Source organism: Cheilinus undulatus, linkage group 16 (genome assembly GCF_018320785.1).
Source record: "Cheilinus undulatus linkage group 16, ASM1832078v1, whole genome shotgun sequence".
Classification (NCBI taxonomy): Eukaryota; Metazoa; Chordata; class Actinopteri; order Labriformes; family Labridae; genus Cheilinus; species Cheilinus undulatus.
Window position 1 is genome coordinate 13273315 of NC_054880.1, and position 15098 is coordinate 13288412.

Sequence of the window (15098 nt, forward strand, 5' to 3'; positions counted from 1 at the left end):
TACGTCACGACTCTGCTGCGCCTGAAAGTACTGCCCCTCATCACTGATTGGCCCTGTCACTTTCTATCCGGGCCCAAATGATTCAGACGGGAGCTTTGCAAGATGGATTTGCCAGTGAGAAACACGGAAACGGGCGTATCCATCTGCTATGCAAGGTTATGATCTCCTGGGATTTTCACACACAACCAACTCCACAGAGAAGTGTCTCAAAAAAGAGAACATATCCAGTGAGTAGCATTTCTCCAAAATGCCTTGTCAGTGGAAGATTTCAGAGGAATTTTCCATCCATCCATTTTCTATACCGCTTAATCCCATTGGTGGTGGTGGTGGTGGTGGTGGTGGTGGTGGTGGGGACTAGAGCCTTTTTACAACTGTCATTGGGTGAGAGGTGGGGTACACCTTGGACTGGTCGCCAGTCAATCACAGGGCTGACATATAGAGACAGACAACCAGGCACACTCACACCTATGGCCAATTTAGAGCCACCAATTAACCATAATAATCATGTCTTTGGTTGTGGGAGGAAGCAGGAGTACCCGGAGAGAACCCACGCGTGCCCGGGGAGAAAATGCAAACTCCACACAGAAAGGGCCTGACTGGGAAGCGAACCAGGGACCTTCTTGCTGTGAGGCAACAGTGCTTTTCATCATACCTTCACAGTTTAGTGATTTAGCACTTTATCTGATGGGACCTATTTGGGTCCCAAGAGTCCTAAGTGTGAGTTTTTGATATAAACCTGCACTGCTAAAAAAAAAAAATAAAAAAATCAATGTAGTTATGATTTATTGACAAGGCTCTAATAACTTCATCTAAATGTCCCACTCTGCAATTAATCTATATATTTTGTTTTTCTTGTTAAAATAGGGGGTGCTATTATGTCAAAAATGGCATAAATATGTTAGAAACATTTCAATAATCATTAAAATAAAACTTTATACTTTGATTTAGGGCTGGAGCTGATTACAAGATTTAAGCTGTGGAAGTAGAAAAAATATAACTTATATGATTTTTATAGCACTTGTTTCTGAAGGGACCCATTTGGTTTCCAAGGGTCCTAAGAGTGAGTTTTTCTGGGGGGACCCTGGAGGGTTTATAACTCAAAAATGACTCATTACAATTAAGGAGTGCCGAGGTGCTTCTTCAGTCTCTGTCACATTTGCATCCCTGAAATTGTCTAGAATTTTTTGAGGCTAACCTACCAAGCAGTTTCAGTGTATTTATGCAGTCCCTCCAGTTTCACAACAGATGCCATTTCTCTATATAGCTGCAAAAGTAACATGAGTTACTTATATTTACCTAGAAAAACAAGGAAAATTGATGTTTGCCTTTTTTTTGTCAAACAATTGAAATAAAAGTTTAAAAAACCTGTAAATCATGATAAAATCCTGTGATATCATGAGCCTAATAAACAAATAAATACATGCTATACATAAACTTTGATATAATAATCCAAAACACACCAAAGTCATGTTGTCATAGAGACACATGGAGGGAAAAAGCATACAAAATAACAATAATAATCTGCAGCACACAAACAACCAGAGCCCTCCAGTGAGGTGATGATTCATAACCTCCTCGGTGTTATTAACACCACCTCCAGCATTAACTGAATGGATGTGAGTAATTTTTATTATACAGCAGATTTATGACTCCCCCTTCATACACTACAAGGCTGAAGTCCCCCCTGCTCTATCCAGCGTGGCTCCTCTGGGAGTTATCGGCTGGTAATCTATTGTTAAACAGCTTTTATAGTGATGGATGAAAACACCCTCAACCTACACACAATCAATTCATATCTAATTAGCTCGTATTATTTATGACACTTTGAACAGCCGGGGTGATGGTCCCAGGGGAGGGATAGAGACCTCAGCTGCCGGGGGTGGGCGGGGGAGGGGGGAGATATGGGGGAGAGGTTATCAGGCAGAGGTATTGATTAGCATAGATGATCTACAAATTAATTTCCCACCAGTGGGGAAAGAAATCAAGGTTGATTTAGAGCTCAAGGACAGGATTTAAAAAAACAACATATATCCTTGAAATCTAAGCCAGGGCGTTACGGTGTATTCTGGGAGATAGTCTAAAAGATAACACTGAAATGTGGAAGTGCAAAGAGAAAATGATATTAAAAAAAATGTGAAAAATCAAAATAATTTATAAAAGAAAGATTAAAAGATCAAATCCTTGTCTGATTCTGCCACCTAGTGGTCAACAGGGATTTAGCATCTTTAGTGCAAGATGGAAAAACATATGCTTCTCTTTGCTGCTCAGATGTGGGGGGGGCGACCACGTGCATTGTGGAGGGGGAAGCTAGGAGGATACCTGGAGAGATGGAGCACGGGCCTGGTGTGGGCCTGGGTGATGGCCATCAGGATGCTGGAGCAGTACAGAACCAACGCAGCACAGTGCTGAATCGGCATATGCTCCCATACCTGACCTGACCTGACCTGACCTGAGGGCTGTGTATCTTCGTACATACTAGATAATGATGTGTCACAATGGTTGCATCCTCTATTTTCCACATTATGGCTAATTTCTCATCAATGTAGACAATCAGTCAGATAAATGTAAACTCTTTTTTATTATTAAAATCAAAGTGCTATCAAAAGTACTATCAACACAAATGTCTTTACATTAAAAACTCAGATAAATGAATTATATAAGTCCATAAAATCTACAAAATAAGCATTTATATTCTGTCAGTCATATCAAAAAACGCTCTCTCTCTCTTTCCAGATGCCATGAGAAATGAATGAAAATCAATTTTATTCCATGTAGGGATGACTGCAGAGAGGGACAGGCAGTATCATATGTATGATATGTAAAAAAAAAAAAAAAAAAAAAAAAGTATCTTATTTAAAATCTACCCTGGGGAAGAAAAGGAAGTTATCTGATCAAAAACATCACCAGCTCTGATCTGCTTGGTAAACTGATTACAGGAGAACAGTATCAATCATGTGTGACAGCTGAGGAACATGTATGAAGAAGTGCAGTCATGATTTGTGTGTAGTATCATTTAATCATTTCTTTTTTGTAAGACATATTTACAGACATTTATTTACACACATTTTGTACAATTATTTTGAAGGGAATGTTTGCAGTTTTTCATGTAGAAGTGAAACCAGTTGAAATCATCATTTCCTGTTAGAGAGCAGACAGAAAATTCTAGATTCTCGCCAGCAGATGTCGGAGTTCATTGTAGGTTTGAGTTGCACATGTGAACGTTATATTAAAGACAAACAGGACAAGAACTGCACGACTCCTGGCACTGAGTTTTCAAACCTTGGTGCCAGCAACAGTCATGGTGGTAGGCCTTAATTTTTTCGTGTTGTCAGTCCATTAGCAATGCTTTTAGAAATTTCCCTCAAACATTGCACGAATGTCTCCTCTGACTTAAAGTTTACAGGCATTACAGGACAAATACAGGGGTGTTTGGGCCTCATGTTCATACCTTGATTGTGAATGTAAAAGTACAAGAAAGCTTTTGTACTAATGTCAACTCTGAATCAAGGATGAATTTATTACATTTTAGAGGTAATAGGTTAAAGGTTATTGGGCCTCATGTTCATCCCTTTCCTGTGAACACGATATCTCATCAATATGTTTCTCCAACAATGTTGTCCCTCTGAGTCAAGGATAACCTGAGTAGATTTAGTAGGTCAGAGGTTGAAAGTCCAAGTAGTTGGGCCTCATGTTCACGCCTTGTTTGTAAACATGATATCTCATGAATGCTTGGAGGAATTTTTTCAAACTTGCAAAAACATCCACTCTGACTCATGGACAAAAATTTCAGAGGTCAAAAATCAAGATCTATGGGGGCATGTTCAGCCCTTATTTATAAATGTGATATCACGAGAATGCTTTCAGGTTTTTTTTTTCCCAAACTTTGCACTTTGAATATCGGTGCTGACTCAAGGATAGACAGGTAAGATTTATGAGGTCAAAGACCAAGGTCATGGGCCTCATGTTCATCCTTGTTTGTAAATGTAATATTTAAAGTTTTTTTTTTTCAGGGACTGTAAACATAATATCTCTATGAATTTTTACTCATAATTTGCACAAACATCCACTCTGACTCAAAGATGGACAGGTTAGACTTTGCAGGGCAAAGACCAAGGTCATGGGCCTCATGTTCATCCCCTGTTGTAAAGACAATATCTCAGGAATGCTTCTGGGGATTTTCTTCACATTTTTTAGAAATTTCCTTTCTGACCCAGGATTAACTAGTTAGATTTTGTTTGTCAGAGGTCAAAATTTAAGGTTGTTGGGCCTCATGTCTATTCCTTGTTTGATAAGGTAATATCTGAAGAATGCTCTCAGAGATTGTGAACATAATATCTCAAGCCTGCTTTCAGGACTTTTCTTCAAACTTTGCACAAATATCCACTTTGACTCTGTAAAAGGCCCAAACCAAAGTAATGGGCCTCATGTTCATCCCTTGCTTGTGAATACAATATCACAATAATGCTTTAATGGATTTTTTTCCCAACTTTGCACAAATATCAACTCTGACTCAGCGATAAGCTGGACTCATTTTGGAGGCACAAGATCAGGGTCATATAAACCACCCCAGCTCTTCCTCTTGACCCCCTTCTGTGCTTTCTCTGTCCATCAATATCCTCAACATTTATCCCTTTTCAAGACTTTTATGTTTATATCATATTTATTCTTTGCCTCCTGTCTTTGAGGCTGTCTGCAGCAAAATGCAAAAGCTGTAGTGGTATTGATTCTCATGTTCTTGATTTTTGCAATCAAAGCCAGCAAATTTGCATAGTGACAATCAGAGAACAGCCTGTTCTCTGCTTTATCAGAAAACTCAGCCTACTTTGTGTTTTACCATCATAAAATAGAGCCTTACAATATAATGCTTGAAACTGAAGGGAGTGTTTTGTAATCCAGCAGTTGGCACCTGATTGCACAGGCACAATAGCACAGATTAAATACATCTCTGGGAGCTTAACTTAATTTTTACTCATGACCTACTTTAAGTAGGTTGTAGCTTCTCATTTTTTGTCCCAGATTTCAGAGGTTTATTGAAAAATCTGTGGGGAGAGACTGAATAACTGCAGGGAGACCATTTAGCTCTCTAAAATGTGATTTTACCCTCCACTGTTTGCTCAAAATGTTTTACACCAAGAGCTCAGTTTATTGGTTTATTTGTCAAGCTGTGCTTCCGAAAATGGCATTTTAACTCACCTCACGACAGTAACTGAGTTTCAAACAGAACTAGAGCCTGACTGAAATCAGCTTAGCAGATATTTCTGGCAGATTAAAGTAATCAGTTACAGCACATCATAGATGTTTCACAATACAAAGGAAACCATTCAAGTGACACAGAAATAGCATCCATGTTTAGTGATTCCTTGTCCTGTGATTACATGTCACTTGTTCAGAGCTATTAAAGGCAGCAGTGTGTGCTTTTGTATCATTGCAGAAAGATTAGTGGATAGTGTATTGAATGCAGGAAAGTCCAGTTCACAGAAGACCAGGTAACCTATTTTTCCGTACAGCAGTATAGATGCATGCAAAGATCCTGCAGATAGCACCAATTAGGGGACATAAGCTTATTTTAAGTTCTTTTTCTGGCCAAAGGAATGCATTTTAGTACTGAAATTCAAAGATTGGCTGTTACATTAAATGTCCACAAGAGGGCACTGGTTAATGCTTCTTTCCTGTTTTAATAGTTTATTGGGATGAAACTGTCCTGTTTGGTGTGACTTTAAAGAAATGATGCATTGATTTTAAAATATGGGTTCAGTAACTTCCTGCCTGACAAATGAACAGTATCATTAAATAATATGGGGCATGTGCAGCTTTAATTTCTCTTGATAGGTTTAAAGAGACATGACACCATAGGTAGGTTGAGATTCAGAGCTGCAGAAACCAGCTTTAGTTATGTTTCCTTGTTAGGAAAACAGAAATGAGATTGGTGTTGGTTTAATTAGTTCTAATCCAAATTACATGATCTAATATTCAACAAGAGAAAAAAATTACAATTCTTTGATTTTCTTTGAGATGTTCACAGATTTTACTGAGTGCACAAGCCAAGAGTATGGTAGTCCATTTCTGCCACTTAAAAAATGTGAAAAATGTGGGAGTTAGGCAATTTAAAAAAAGACTCCTAAGTCATAATTAAGAGATAAAAAGTCGAATTTATGAGATGATGAAGTCATAATTCATCATAATTTGACTTTTTTTAATCTCATAATTTTGACTTTTTATCTCATAGTTCTTCCTGTTATTTCATAATTACGATTTCTTTAAACTCATAATTTCAACTTTTTATCTCATAATTTTGACTTTTTATCTCATAATTATGATTTTTATAAACTCAGAATTTTGACTTTGTTATTTCATAATTACGATTTCTTTATCTTTCATAATTATAGTTTTTTAATCTCATTATTTTATTTTTTTATCTCGTAATTATGAATTAAGTTGGGTTTATGTAAACATTATAAAATTATTGCTCATAAATGGGGAAATTATGTAAATAATGACACAACATCTGCTGCTTGGCTAGCTGGTTAAGGGGGGGCCCTGTGTAATATTCTTTCTGGGGCCCAAAATCCCTCGCTACGCCCCTGCTCACAACCTTGGAAAGCAGAAGGATTTGCCAGAATCTATGTCTGCCATCAGGCAAATCCATCTTGCAAATCTCCAATCTACCTTTTCTTTGTTCAGACCACTCAGCATCATTTAAGGAGAACAAATTGGCAGCTAGGGCAGGGTTTTGTTGTACTGTGAGCTGATAGCAATGGCTGCTGCCAGTGTAGCAGTTAGCTGGGATGTAGTGATTGTATAGCAACAGTTTAGTCAGAACTGAACCCCATTATTTTATTAAATAAAGAGCAAAGCGGTATGCATTTTAGCCAACGACAAGCTCTGCTGATCAAACACTACATAATACCTAACCTAAAGCTCAGGTTAGCACTGAACCTGCACATATCTACTACCTCACTTTGTCTTAATGCTCTGATTGGCCTGTTATAACTGTGATAGAACATTTGTCCAATCACCTCCCTAGAAGTTTTTGAAAAGTCCACACGCTTTGTATGGGAGCTTTCCCAGATGAATGTGAAATTGCTGCCTAAATATCGCCAAATATTGATGGTTTCATGACATTGACCAGGTTGTGCATAAGCTTGTTTCTTCATTCCCATTGTACTTTGGTTTATTTCCCCATATTTAAGCACCTAAATTCAGCATATTGCCTGCATGTTAATGGAGTGTAAAGAGATCATGCTCATGATATTGTTATTTCTTTGTGACTAGTCCAAATGCACTTGGTTTTGGATATTGTGACACATATTTGTGAATATAAACCTAGCTTTACATCCATTTTATCATCAAATAGACCCACTGTAAACCTTCCGCCTTGTTGAAGAGTTTGTTGCCCATTTGAGTGCTTTACAAGTCGAGAAGTATATCCCATTCACAATGTTTTAAATGTTGTGTCTAAACATATGGCAACCAAGTTTCTTAGACCTGTGTCCCAGTGGTTAGAGGCAGACTTTAATCACTGATCCCCTGACCATCAGCACTGACATCAGATCATCTTTGTGATCTGAGAGTCGTGACCTTTACAGTTCCCACTGATGTTTGTGGACGGTGCCACCTCCACCCTGCCGCGGAGGTCTCTGGTGTCGTTCACTGGACACTTACTCGGCATCTGACACCAAAAAACCTGCTTGTATGAATTCCTGAAGTTCTCGGACAGGAAGGCGTAGATGACGGGGTTGACGGAGGAGTTGCTGTAGGCGAGGCAGTGAGCCACCATCCTGAACACGAAGGACGCCTGGTTCAGAGGGAAAGAACCAAACTCCACCCACAGGTGGACAATGTGGTGAGGCAGCCAGGACAGGCAGAAGACCACGACCACCACCAGGACTGTCTGAGCTGTCTGTGGGGAAATGATTGGTCATGTTAACTAGTTTAACTGAGTATCAATGAATGAATGGAGGCTAATGCTACTACTATAGCCAGGTACCTCAAACAATCCAACTTCAAAAATCCCAAAATAGCCCTTTAAATTTACATTTTCATTAGGGATGTAATGAGGATGCAATGTGCATCAAAGTGAGTCAGCAGAAGTGTTTCAGGTGTCTTATCAGGTGGCTCCCTGGTCATCTCTGTGTAGAGGTCTTTCAGGCATGTCTAACTGTGGGGAGACCTCGGGGCAGGCCCAGAACTCACTGGAGGGATTATAAATTATATCCCATCTGCACTGCCTCAGTATCTCCCAGTAGGAGCCGACAAACATCACTTAGAAGAGAGACATCTGGGTTGGCCTGCTTAACGTGCTTCCACCAGTCTGGCCCCAGATAAGCGGAAGAAAACGGATTGACAGACATAATGGAGATGAGCTGGGTTTTGAGGACAGTCTCAAGTGGATACAAATGCAACCAAGCAGCAACCTCCTCAGCCTCCATTACTGAGGGTAGCTGCAGAAGCACCAGAAGTCATTGACACAGCCCAGGTAAAAGAAAATGACAAGAGACACAGTAAATTAACGTTACAAAGCAGATGGATTGGCCATACCCCGTGACAAAGCTCCAATCTGAAATTATTGTGCCAGGTCTGAGAACAGATCAGACCAATCAGCATCATTTGGGGAATATGAGACCGTAGCTACAGGTGGGGTTTAGTTATATTGGAAGCTGAGAGCAGGCCTGCATCTGGCGCAGCTTTTAGCTCAAATATGCTATATGATAGGCTATAGCAGCAGTTTTTTCACTCTGCATACCCTGCAGCTACACGTCCATCTCTTTTATAATATCTACTGCTTTTCTTCAAGGTCATTTTGCTCACTTAGATTACAATATTTGAATAAGATTTGTTTATCTTAGAATTATTTTCTTGATTAATTCTTTGTCTTTATGAAAAAAGTTTTTTTTTTTCTTTTTTACAAAATTCAGGATAACACAGTACATTTGTACAATACAGTCCAAAACCCATTGATATTTTATATTATTCAAAAAAAGACAGCAAATTTTCCCATTTTGAAAAGTAATTTTGCGTGAAAAGTTACCTTTAAAGATAAATTGGTGATCTATTTGGTTGTAGATGATTTTTTTTTTTTTGACCAAACGTAACAGTTACTGATTTGAGCAGTTTTACAGCAAACACTGGGTTTCCAAAAAAAAAAAAAAAAAAAACTGCCAGATACAGAAAAAGAAAATAATTCCCTACAAACCTTCTTTTTGGAGAGCTCGGACTTTTTGGAGACATTCTTCAGCTTTTTGTGCAGATGTTTTAAAACCTAAAAAATTAAAGAGCAATGAAACAAGTGACTGTAATGGAGATTAAGCTGTAAATATATATATATATAAAAAAAGTCACGAATTGTTTTTTTTCTCCTTTACGCGTGACAAATCAGCCGTTTGGGTGGATAATATTCAAAACTACTGGGACTGAATAATTGCATTTTTGTGCACATTTGGGTAAATACAATGTAACTTATTGCATCCTGTTTGAATTAGCTGGAATCTTCAAGCCACATATATCACACACTGCAAAATACGCGTTTTACGCACATCCATCTCCACTGATCCATGCGCACTCACCTTTGCATAGCAGACTGAGATCAAACAGAGGGGCAGCAGATATCCAAACACAAAGGTGCACATCACGTAGACTTTCCTCTGCTGATCCGGCCAAACCTCCCAGCAGAAAGTGTTGTTGTCTTCCCTCTCCACGATGCTCTGGTAGTGCGCAACGGGGGCTGCCATCACCAGAGACAGGATCCAGATCAGGATTACACCGAGCAGCGCGTGCCTCCTCACTCGGATCGTGGAGGACTTTCTGGCGTGCACGATGGCCACGTACCTGTCCACGGACATCGCGGACAGAGTGAAGATACTGACCAGCATGGACACGGTGAAGAAGTAGTGGATGAACTTGCAGATGAATGCGCCCAGCACCCACGTAGGCAGCATGTAGATGGTGGACTGGAAGGGCACGCAGAAGAGGAGGTAGGACAGGTCCGCCACGCTCAGGTTTAGGATGAAGATGTTGGTGGTGCTCCTCGGTTGTCCCGGTTTGCTGCGCGCGAGCACCGTGATGACCAGTGTGTTTCCGAGCACACCGAGGATAAAAATGAGACCAAATATAAGAAGAGAGACAAAGTTATCCACACCCATCCCCAGGACTACGTGTTTGCCCGGCAGCCTCACACTGGTGGTGTTAAAGGTCTGACTCTGGTTCTCCACCTGTAGCTCCATCTTTTTGTCTATTGATAAAAAAGTTACATGTTGATGTGAAGGATTCATGTCCTCCTCCTGTGATCTCTTCTTCTCACAAATGAAGCTTGGATCAATCTCTGCATGTGCTCCCTCTCTCAGAGGCAACGTCACCACCCTGATCCCACCAATACCTCCCCACTGTTTCCAGGGCTGCTCAATACACCCCAAAGGCACTGTTATCCTAGGATAAGCAATTGAAATAGAGCCATCTCAAAAGTCTGAATTTGTTGAATTAAATGTGAAAATACAATATTTAAAGAAAATAATTTCTCACTCATGTGCACATACAGCTCCTTCCCTTTTTGGCTCATGCAATCAAAGCCAGTAAATAAAATATTGTGAAGTTTCTTTTTAGGTCGAGAATCCAGAGAACTACAGTTCATACCCAGCAGAAATATAAACACCCACATACCCAACAGTATCTGCTCATCATTTCTTAGGGGAGTGTTATAACTCAAACTCATTGCATCTAAGTGTGTTTATAGGGATCTAGCTACATTGCCCCGACTTCTTATTTTTTGCATATTTGACAAACTTGAATATTTCAGATGATCAAACAAATTTGAACACCACACAAAGTTAACCTGGGTAAATACAAAATGCTGTTTTTAAATGAGCAAGCATTTGTGACAACTGGCAATGGGTCTTTTGCATCACTATGGAGATATTTTGGCCCAGTCTTTTTGCAGAATTGTTTTAATTCAGCCACATCCCAGGGTTTTCCAGCATGAAAAGCCTGTTTTAGGTCCTGCCACAGCATCATTTTTTCATTGATCATTGTCTCTCTGCATAACCTAAATATGCTTGAGCTTGATGTCAAGAACTGATGGCCGGACATTCTCCTTCAGGATTTTATAGTAGAGAGCAGAATCCATGGTTCCATCAATCATGGCAAGTCGTCCAGCAGCCCCAGACCACCATCTTTTTATCAAATGCTGTGTTAGTTTTATGCCAGATGTAACAGGGCACCACCTTCCAAAAAGTTTAACTGTTATTTCATCGGTCCACAGAGTACTTTCTCTAAAGTGTTGGGGATCGTCAAGATGTTTTTTTTTTTTTTTTTTTGCAAACGTGAAACAAGCCTTTGTGTTATTTTTCATCTGCAGTGGTTGTCACCTTTGAACTCTCCCATGGATGCCAGTCTCTTTCTTCTTGTTAAATCATGAACTCAGACCTTAACTACGTCAAGTGGGGCCTGCAGGTCTTTAGATATTCTGGATTCCTTTTTTGACCTCCAGGATGAGTCGTCAGTGCGCTCTCAGAGTAATTTCGGTTTGCCAACCACTCCTGGGAAGGTTTGGCACTGTTCCAAGTTTTCTCCATTTGTGGATAATGGCTCTTACTATAGATTGCAGGAGTCCCAACACCTTAGATATGGCTTTGCAGCCATTTCCAGACTGATAGATGCCAATTACTTTGTTTCCCATCTGTTCTTGTATTTCTCTAGATTGCAGTACAATGTGTTGCTTTTTGAGATCTTTTAGCCTGCTTCTCTTCATCAGACAGGTTCTATTCAAGGGGTTTCTTGATTCAGCAGGTCTGGTGGTAATCAGGCCTGGGTGTAGCTTGTGAAATTGTACTCAGCTTTCCAAAAAATATGATGAATCATAGTTAATTCATGATTTAACATAGGGGGTGGGGGAGCTATTACCTTTTCATCATAAAAGCATAAAAATCATAAAAGCACCAAATGTACTCAGTGAATGCACTTCAATTTCCCTAATAAAAGGATTTCTCTTACAGGCAAAGAAATATCTCCTCTGATCATATTTTCTCTTTCATGTAGCATCCTCACTCTCTGTGTTATTGATCTGCTGGGACCGGGTCTGAGCACAGCTGTATTATCACTATGAAGCATGTGAGAGCCGACAGAGGGGTGCTGAGAGATCAGTTTGAGGGATAACCATCTGGAAATGAAGACGGGGGATGATGCACGCTCTATGTAACCTGAGAGCTGAGCTTGATGTTATCTGGAGCTCCGTTTGTCCTCAAATGATTTTACACATGTGTCACATGTTCCAATGTTTATGAGCTTTTGTTATTTACTTGTGTTATTTAGGAAAAGTCAGCAGGAAAACTCTTCTTGTTTTAATATGAAGGTGATGTTAGTGATAGTTTGGTGATAGAGATGATGAGGGTGAAAATTAGTCTGTTTTTGGCCAAGTCTTACACTTATCCTCACTGAAAATTAATAACCGTCATTATGCAGCCTTTGAACTTATTATACTTTAGCAAGCACAGTATTTGTTTAGTAATTGGTTTCTCAGTTAATGACCCAAAGCAAGGGAGGGTTTCCATGGCAACCCTAACTGCTATCTACCAAGATGTTATCAGGGAGGGACGGTTGAGACAGAATTCACTTATTCCAGAAGTGATTCAGTACAGCTTGATATCAGTTGAATGATTTCAGCACCATGGACAGCTCATCTGTCAGATTAAATTACCATCAAACACAGAGAAAACATTTTCTACTGCTGCAGTACTTCAGCTCTGTTACTGACAATGACCATGTGCAATATGTATCAATCTTGTGGGAGAAGCAGCTGTAGGACTTAAAACTTCTTTCCAGGGGTGCACCGGTAGTCGAGTGGTTAAGGCGGGTTCGAATCCGGCCTGTGGCACCATTTTCCACATGTCTCTCCCCACTCTCTTCCCTGTTTCAGAGTCTATCCACTGTCCTCCTCTATCTAATAAAGGCACAAAAAGGCACAAAAATAAATCCTAAAAAAAAAAAACCACACATATTTCCAATCATCATGTAAAAGGATCTACACGAACTCAATCTTAGAACCTAGCATCATCAGACGACAATACAAGCTCTTGGAGCCATATCCAGTCATCACTGCTGTGGTTCCTTTATAGCCCAGCATTAGCCCAGGATTAGTGTTTTACTTTTACCAGTGTACATTTCACTGATTGATAGAGCAATGCATCTTGGTACTTTGCTCCTTTCTGGGTGAAACATTCCACCTAATCAGAGGTGTCCAATTTTTTTCTACTGAGGTACACAATTGTACAAATATTATTTTGACTGGGCCACTTTAATAAACCTCACTTTTAGTGTGTTAACCTGACATATAACATCCATTAAACTGCTGGACTCAGCTGATTCTGCTGGAATTTCAGTTGAAGACCCACTATCAATCTCTCTGAACTGCGCAAAGCCCAAACCTGCTATAATCAAACATTGCACCGTGAGCATCACATGGCTTTCATGAAGAAGTCATGTTATTTTCATGTTGTCAGTGGGAGAAATGTGGCCAGGGCAGCAATTTGAAAAAAGTCCACTCTTTTGAGGTTCCCAACAAAATTGTACCAAAATATTACATTGGAGTATATGGAGGAGTTAAAGGTTTTCTTCTGACAGTTGGCCTTTTTCCAGTGACATGGTTAATTCCATTGATTTGGTTCCTGCTTTTACAGAGGCAGGATATGATTACCTGCATTTTGATGTATTTTTTATGTACATGGTGCCAGATTTGTGATTTAAGTCACAGTTTGTTTTGGAAGGTTGCTGTTTACTCTCCCCAGCCTCCCCACTCTAAGGAATGCCATACTGTAGTGTCTGAGTGTTCTATGCCATTGAAGTGGATGGGAAATAAGTTAAAGGGCTGAAAACAGTGAATCAACTTTGAGAGGTCAATGTGAAGAAATGCTGAAGAGTATGAGAGAGCTGAATCAAACTGAAATAGCCTCATGTGTTGGGGATGTTTGAAAGGGTGAATGGAGTTTCTAAGTGAAAGTATGAATGAGTTTTGAGGGTTTGTATGACACAATTCTATCCATTCATTTAAGTGGTCCCAACTTTTTTGAAATTTGCTGAATATCTCTGAAAGTTTCAATAACATTTCTTTAAAAAGTCATTTCAATAATTTCCCAATCTAGCTAAAGAAGATTAAGATTGAATGGTTTGAATCGGTTGAATTAAGAAGAAGAAGAAGCAGAGCCAAAAAGTGTGCAGAAGAATGATAAATATAAAGACTTTTGCACAGAAGACAAACACTTTGAATGCTGCAGAGCATGCACAGCATGATAAGCAAATTATCAAATGAGACAGGAAGAGAAATATAAGCGATCTATTTTCTGGTAATGTGCAAAATTGAAAGTCGGATGGCGTAAGGTTGGAGTTGAAAGTATTCTTGGGCTATGCGCTACCAAAGAGGTTCACAGTATTACAGTAGGCTGACAGCGATTATTGCTCACTGTAAAGACAGAGTCATGCAAAGAAGATTCTACTTTTGCACAACTCTGTCTGTAAATCAAATAATAAGTCTGCAATATGGAGAGACTTGCACATGTTTTGAGAATTTGGCAGGTGAATTTTTCAAAGAAATGGGAGAAATTAGTTCTTTATAAAACAAACTAACAAAAAAAATGGAAAAACAAGGAATCTGTGCAATTCTAACTTAAAGGTCTACAAAACTATGTAATTCCTACAGCACTCTTATGTGCAAACATAATTAACATTATCTGTAACACCAAAGACAAAAGTAGAAAAATATAAGAAGAAAGCATTTATTTAAGAAGAAATGGGAGGGTTGTTTGATGGTTAAAGTATTCATGACCCTTCTAGGCCTCTGTAGGATCTGTTCTTGTAGTAAACAATAGTCAGAAGCCTCAAATAAGCTGCGTGAGGACTTAATATCAGCTCCTGTGATATGTGAAGTCCTCCTCTCAATGTCAGTGATACTCTGATCAGCTCACCACATCGCCTCTCTCCTGCTCTCAGCCTCAGCAGAGATGATTTATCGGAGACTCTGACAGATTAGCTGCTCTGAACCTTGGTGCTCGTCCTCTCAGGTGGTTTACTCTTTAGCGCTGACCCGAGCCAGACCTGTTGTTACCATGACGATGAGT

General features: G+C 39.5%; 1 protein-coding gene across 1 annotated transcript; it reads right to left on the bottom strand.

Annotated features, from left to right (window-relative positions):
• Positions 1–2705: 2705 nt before the first annotated feature.
• galr1a (galanin receptor 1a) lies at positions 2706–10399 on the bottom strand. The gene is made up of 3 exons (XM_041808057.1): positions 9564–10399; positions 9194–9259; positions 2706–7900 (listed from the first exon to the last, which is right to left on the bottom strand). Exons 1-3 carry the CDS (start codon positions 10266–10268, stop codon positions 7547–7549), a joined length of 1125 nt encoding a protein of 374 aa, XP_041663991.1. The 5' UTR covers positions 10269–10399; the 3' UTR covers positions 2706–7546.
• Between the last annotated feature and the right edge of the window lie 4699 nt (positions 10400–15098).